This window comes from Salmo trutta, chromosome 38 (assembly GCF_901001165.1).
Source record: "Salmo trutta chromosome 38, fSalTru1.1, whole genome shotgun sequence".
Classification (NCBI taxonomy): Eukaryota; Metazoa; Chordata; class Actinopteri; order Salmoniformes; family Salmonidae; genus Salmo; species Salmo trutta.
In genome coordinates this window covers 11,872,187-11,879,348 of record NC_042994.1, presented here as the reverse complement: position 1 = coordinate 11,879,348, position 7,162 = coordinate 11,872,187, and the positions used below count along the sequence as shown (strand labels likewise).

At 44.1% G+C, this 7,162-nt stretch overlaps 1 protein-coding gene across 1 annotated transcript; it reads right to left on the bottom strand.

The window, feature by feature from the left end:
* Positions 1–366: 366 nt before the first annotated feature.
* On the bottom strand, positions 367–5,672 carry LOC115178263 (uncharacterized). Its single transcript, XM_029739353.1, has 4 exons — positions 5,584–5,672; positions 5,138–5,461; positions 4,619–4,788; positions 367–2,151 (listed from the first exon to the last, which is right to left on the bottom strand). The coding sequence occupies exons 1-4, from the start codon at positions 5,645–5,647 to the stop codon at positions 1,990–1,992; spliced, it is 720 nt and encodes a 239-aa protein (XP_029595213.1). The 5' UTR covers positions 5,648–5,672; the 3' UTR covers positions 367–1,989.
* Between the last annotated feature and the right edge of the window lie 1,490 nt (positions 5,673–7,162).

Here is a 7,162-nt window from a genome sequence, read left to right as displayed (position 1 = left end):
CAACATGTCTCTCCATAATAAATAACTAGTAGAGTGTGTGTGCGAGAGTGGGGATACAGCCTGCGCTCCATATTCGTATGCCATGCAGGGTAGGCTCTGTGTGTTTGGTTGTTGAGTTATTCACTCACTGGTTTCTGAAAATGATGGCGTGTAAAAGAGATGCATTTATGTTCCCCTGAGGTGTTGGGTTTAATTTCGCATGTGTCTGCTGCCACCACATCAGAAGCCACTGTCACCAGCAGCACACGGAGGTCTGGCTTACAGGATATGTGTGACATTAATAGAGTACTTGACTTATGGTTATGATTTTGGATATGATTGTAGAAGATAGTATGTTGAAAAAACAACTTCATGATGCTGCTCATGTATATTGAAATATAAATTGGACATTTATTAGAAAATATTCAAATACATTCAATACGTTACTCTTGGCGTTAGGCTCTGCTCCTTTGGGGTAGCTCACTGTCAGAGCATGCGTAATGATGACATAATAATAATAATAATAATAATGACAATAATAATAAACAGCGAACAAGGCAGGTGGAGTCTGGGGTGGGTGGTCAGAAAGCGGTAGAGTGAATCTAATTGGTGCAATATCCGCTGATGCAAATACTCTGGTTTCCTGTCTGAACTTGTCTTCACTTGGTTGAGATAGAAAGCTTTCCAAAACATACAATATAGCTGAACATCCCCAATGCGTACCACATACACAAATACAACATAAACATCAATACACAAGTAAAATTACACATGAATATATCAATACTTTGATTAAAAGGCAAATGGTGAGAATATTTTCTTCCTTTAAAAAGATACAATACACAGTTACAACTATTTTAAAGTGAAAAAAGCTGTTAGGAAGTTGAAACATAAGTAAAAAAACTGACTCATAGTGTAAGACAAATACTACGTCACTTGGTAAAAATGAATAATTATTTTTCCAACCACAAGATGCACTCATTACTCCGTATCAGCATGAAACATTTTTACTCAGATCATTATGGTTTTAACCTACTAGCTATCTCAACTAAAACCATAGAATAATCAAATTTAATGTAAAAATGGCTTATATCCTGATGTACCTGATGAATTTTAGGCAGCTAAAATATTTGTACCTATGATATAATAAAAGTCTTAACAAACAGTTCTCATTTTAACTTTGTGGCAGACACCATGCACAGGAACAGCTTTTCACCTAAACACTAGAGAACAACACAGCCGACACTATTGTTCAGAACTAAAACCAATATAAATCTTATGACCTGATGTATTGAAAAAAGTTATAGAGAGGCCTCCATCACTATCAACTGTACACCTTATGGACTAAAACAGGGATATTCAACTGCCGGCCCACGGGCCAGATCCGGCCCATTCAGTAATTTAGACTGGCCCTTTGATCAATTCTGACCATTCATAAAAGATCTGCATCAAAATCCGAAGTTTAGTGCCAAAATGAAAAGCACTATGGTTGTTGTCTTATTTATTGAGATACTTCGTTTTCAGATGATTTTCAAATCACCAAATTACTTCTAAGAATCTTTTAATAGTTAAAATGGTGAGCAAGCATTGAGCCTTTTCCTTTTCAATGAGGAGAACATTTTTTGGTTGCACCTAAACTCACGTTGATCGAGCACTTTCCACTTCTTCCCTAACTACTTTTAGCAACATTTCATTAGAAGAAAAGTGCCTTATTTGTGTGTGTGTGTGTGCGTCGCATGTGGAAAATGTCCGGCTCCCTGCAATTAACCTTTTTTACATCTGGCCCCCGTAAGAATATAGTTGAATAGCCCTGGAATATAACATTGGCTGTTCCCTCCTATACTTTCCATAGAGATTTTATTCACACACATAAGCATGGTATGGTGCGACACACACAAACAATTTACCACAAAGACTTGCATTGAGGCTAGAACTGTGAAATACAGCAGAACAGGCTTTTCAATTCTGAGCAAGCAAAGAAGCAATATTCAGAAAAAGCATTTCAAGAAGCTACTCAGTGGTCCTAGTTCCTCCGTTGGTAGACACAGAGTAGGGGTACGATTCTACCTGCTGTGTGGCTGGTTGATAATTGTGATTCCTGGCCATTTCTACATAGACTGAGTCAGGAAAGACCTGGGGTGTGGATCCTCCCTGGTTACAGCACCTCTTCACCTGTGAAACAGGAATGTTGCTTCAGTCATAGCTAATCAAATGGCTACCGAGACTATTTGAACCGGTACCCCCTGTAAATAGCCCAGCTTTTCTTATTTACTGCTGCTCTTTAATTATTTGTTTTTCTTACGTCTATTTCTTCCTAGGTATTTTATTAAAACTGCATTGTTGGTTAAGGGCTTGTAAGTAAGCATTTCACTCTAAGGTCTACTGTCACGACTCCCGCCGAAGTCGGTCCCTCTCCTTGTTCGGGCGGCGTTCGGCGGTCGAACGTCACCGGTTTCCTAGCCATCGCCGCACCACCTTTCATTTTCCATTTGATTTGTCTTGTTTTCCCGCACACCTGGTTTAATTCCCCTCATTGGTTCGTTACGTGGGTCTGCTGTCCGTGACCGGTTCATCTATTGGGTCCAAACGTCACCTTCCTCTGGTCATCCAGGCATCGGTCGGACGGTGCGCTGTTTGAGTGGAAAGTACTGGTGGCCTACCTTGGCCAAGGACGTGAGGGTTTATGTTTCCTCCTGCTCGGTGTGCGCCCAGTGTAAGGCTCCTAGGCACCTGCCCAGAGGTAAGCTACACCCCTTACACGTTCCACAACGGCCATGGTCGCACCTGTCAGTCGATTTCCTCATCGATCTTCCCCCCCTCACAGGGGAACACCACGATCCTGGTCGTTGTGGATCGTTTCTCTAAGTCCTGCCGTCTCCTCTCTCTGCCCGGTCTCCCTACGGCCCTACAGACTGCAGAGGCCTTGTTTACGCACGTCTTCCGGCACTACGGGATGCCTGAGGATATAGTGTCTGATCGGGGTCCCCAGTTCACGTCGAGGGTCTGGAGGGCGTTCATGGAACGTCTGGGGGTCTCGATCAGCCTTACCTCGGGTTTCACCCCGAGAGTAATGGGCAGGTGGAGAGAGTGAACCAGGATGTGGGTAGGTTTCTGCGGTCTTATTGCCAGGATCGGCCGGGGGAGTGGGCAACGTTCGTGCCCTGGGCCAAGATGGCTCAGAACTCGCTCCGCCACTCCTCCACTAACCTCTCCCCCTTCCAGTGAGTACTGGGGTACCAGCCGGTTCTGGCACCTTGGCATCAGAGTCAGATCGAGGCTCCTGCGGTGGACGCCGCCCATGTTCACCTCCAGCGGGCCGTGCTGCCAGAAAGCCAGCGCAGACCGTCACCACAGTGAGGACCCGGTGTTCGCACCGGGGGACCGGGTCTGGCTCTCAACCCGAAACCTGCCCCTCCGCCTGCCCTGCCGGAAGCTGGGGCCGCGGTTTGTGGGGCCATTTAAAGTCCTGAAGAGACTGAACGAGGTTAGTTACAGGTTACAGCTTCCCCCCGATTACCGTATTAACCCCTCGTTCCATGTGTCTCTCCTCAGGCCGGGGGTGGCTGGCCCGCTCCAGGAGTCTGAGGTGTGGGAGGTTCCTCCGCTCTCTCTGGACATCGAGGGGGCCCCGGCGTACTCCGTTCGCTCCATACTGGATTCGAGGCATCAGGCGGGGGGCCTTCAGTACCTCATGGTATGGGCCGGAGGAGAGATGCTGGGTTCCGGTGGAGGACGTGTTGGACCCTTCACTGCTGCAGGAGTTCCACCGTCGCCGTCTGTATCGCCCTGCACCTCGCCCTCCGGGTCATCCCCGAGGCCGGTGTCGGCGCGCGGCTGGAGCCGCATGTCAGGGGGGGGGGGATATTGTCACAACTCCTGCCGAAGTCGGTCCCTCTCCTTGTTCGGGCAGCGTTCGGCGGACGACGTCACCAGTCTTCTAGGCATCACCGCTCCACCTTTCATTTTCTATTTGTTTTGTCTTGTTTTCCCGCACACCTGGTTTAATTCCCCTCATTACTCTACGTGTATATTATCCTCTGTTCCCCCCATGTCTGTGTGTGGTATTGTTCGTTCGTTACGTGGGTGACGCTACAGGCTGGTTTTGCGCCGGGTATTGTTGTAACCCGTGGTTTTGTTATTTTTGTAATTTGTGCGCTATCTCTTTTTTCCTTGGGCCGGAGTGTTGTGACGCAGTTGTGTCCGGCTGTTTTCCTCTGCCTGAATAAAGTGTGCCTGTTCACTCATCTCTGCTCTCCTGCACCTGACTTCCTTCGACCAGTTTCGCACACTCCAACATCTACACCTGTTGTATTCAGCGTATGTGACAAATAAAATTTGATATCTTATAATGCGCTACAAGCAATCAATTTTTACTAATTCAACCACTTTTTAATTATTCTTGGACATTGATAAAAACAATTATGCATCTGAATTGCCCTTTGCCCATTTCAGTCATTACAATGACTGGCATTAAAGGGATATTGTGTTGTGACAGTGTTTAGAACAAAAAGTAGATCTGTATACTGGTATTATGATCCCAATGTGTTTAGTAGGACTAGGACAACTTGTTAATAAAGGACAATGTTTTGACAGATATATGCGATTGACCCATCACCCGGGCAACCATCAGCACACTCACCCATGGAGGGAGACAGATGAGGAAGATGGCACACAGCAGGATGGTCAAGAGGCTGGTGATGACGATGATGATGTTTACCATGCCAGATGGGCATGGCTTCTCGTTGGCTGGGTGAAAGGGGGTCAGCGTTACTGCAGTAGCTGTAGGACATGGCAGCTGTGGGGCATCGTCTATGGAAGAAATCACCAAATGAGAAAATCTAATCAGTATGCTGCAGCACTCACACAAAATAACTATCAGATACAGAATTGTACAAAAGAAAAACCACTGAAGAACAGTGTTTCTCAGCTTTTTTGTATCGGGACCAGCAGGCTATGGTTGTTTATATTGAAACTAACACTTGAGAGTTGACTCAATTGGTCTGAAACACCTCAGGGACCGCTGCCAGTCCATGAACAACAGATTGAGAAACACTAGTCTGGATTCTATATTACACAATTTTTTTCTACATGTGAAATTGACTGTTCATTCATGAGAAGAGTAAAACACATCACATCTAGAGTGTAAACATACACCTACCATTCACCACGACCAGAGTGGAGTCTCTTCCTTGGTTAATATCATTTTCAGACGTGGTTTCATTGAATTTTGTGTAAACACACCAGTAGACACCTGTGTCCTGTATGGTCAGGTTACTGACGATGATGGTCAGTTGGTCCACAGGTCCCTCAGTCTTCACTCTGTCCCAGTAGCCTTTCCTGGGGGTCAGCTTGGAGTCACGCTGGTAGTAATACAACACCTCCCTGTCCAGCCCAACATACAGGTACATTCCATCCTGGTCTTTTAGAGTGGTGGAGCACTTCATGGTAAACTTCTCCCCTGTCTTCACCCAGATAATTGCTTCTATAGAAAAGAGAGGGAAGGAAGAGAAACCAAGGTTGTTAGATTCAAAGATGCATATGTACCATACTGATGATTTAACACAGAATCAACCTTGATTGGTGGGAAGAAACAGCTTGCCTTACCTGCTGCTGTGGTCAACTCATTGAATGAGAAGTAGAACAACAGCAAACACTTCAGCAGTGACATCCCCACAGCTGGCTGTATACCGCTGTCTGTCATCTACTTATAAAGACAGGAAATAGGAAACATCTGACATCACAGTCCCTCACAGTCAACCACACCTTCATGTATTACTGCAGTGGTTCCCAACCTTTCGCGGTTACTGTACCACCAACTGAATGTTGCCCTGCCTGGAGTACCCCCTTATGCATTTTACCAGTAAGGCTATGGTCTAAACATGAGTCTTCTTATGTTCCTACTGTGGATAGGCCAAGTACCTCCATGGGTCCTAGTACCCCTGGTTAAGAACCACTGTATTACTGAACACTATACACAATCTAATTTAGACTTATTTATTGAATCAAATTGTCAATATATGTTATTACAATTTCAATGGTTTATTGTGTTGGTCATAGAATATGTTGAGTGGAGAGTTCAGATGGATTGCATTGTTATAAAAACACAACAGCAGATCCAACTGAAAACTCACATATCTACAGGCATGTTAAAGCATATCAAAGTTACATCATGTTATGTTCATGTTATTTATCTGTCAGATGCTGATTTTTCTCAATGTTAATCAAACTCACCTCATATCTCTTCTCACGCTTTGCATCAGAATTTGAATGCGAGGAGAGAATTCCCTCTAGTGGACTTGTTGCTTCTGTTCAGTGTCACGTCTAACTTTAGTTCACTCAATCCAGGGTTGTAAATAATGTGGAGGGACCACCAGAACATTACATTTACATTTACGTCATTTAGCAGACGCTCTTATCCAGAGCGACTTACAGTAGTGAACGCATACATTTCATACATTTTTTTTTTTTTTTTTTCTGTGCTGGCCCACTGTGGGAATCGAACCCACAACCCTGGTGTTGCAAACACCATGCTCTACCAACTGAGCTACAGGGAAGGCTAACATGTCCAATAAGAAATGAATACAACCCTGTACTGTCACTGGGCTAAAAAAATGACAGTCTTTAGGTACTTTAACCACTTATATAACATGTATTGATGGGGGGAAACAAGACATTCTTTGTACAGTAATTGTATAACTGTTTCTTACTATGTGTTTCCTGCTTTTGGTTCCTTGAGCTAAACTTATTAAAACAGTTTCAATCTTAGAACATGAAAGAATACAGATTATTCTCTCCATCGATTATGATTTTAATTTGTTTAAAGATTGTAATAATTAAAAACAACAATTGAAAACCTTCCTTTCATGCCATTTACTAAACCTTCCATGTAACAACTTTCTCACTGCCTTACAGCAGTTCCTGCTTAGTACTGTGTAGAGAAGTATAGAAGAGAAGTCGAGTAGTAGAGAAATAGCTCTGTAGCAGCCTTTACCTCTAAACCAAGCAAAAATGAAATAGTGAACTGCACATACAGAGAAAGAATCCCTCCTATAACTGTACGTAATTTACTCAACAGCCTCATTTCTGGTTTACACCCTTTAGTATATTACATTTCTATTGCACGGTTGGTCCTTTTGGGTCTGGTATTTGGTCAGTTCAGTGATAATTAAGGTAGAATGTAAAC

Coding starts and splice junctions, on each gene's coding strand:
- LOC115178263 (XM_029739353.1), bottom strand. CDS start 5,647: ATGTCACTGCTGAAGTGTTTGCTGTTGTTCTACTTCTCATTCAATGAG. Junction 4,789..5,137: donor CACTCTGGTCGTGGTGAATG/GTAGGTGTATGT, acceptor TTTCTTCCATAG/ACGATGCCCCACAGCTGCCA. Junction 2,152..4,618: donor TCATCTGTCTCCCTCCATGG/GTGAGTGTGCTG, acceptor CCTGTTTCACAG/GTGAAGAGGTGCTGTAACCA.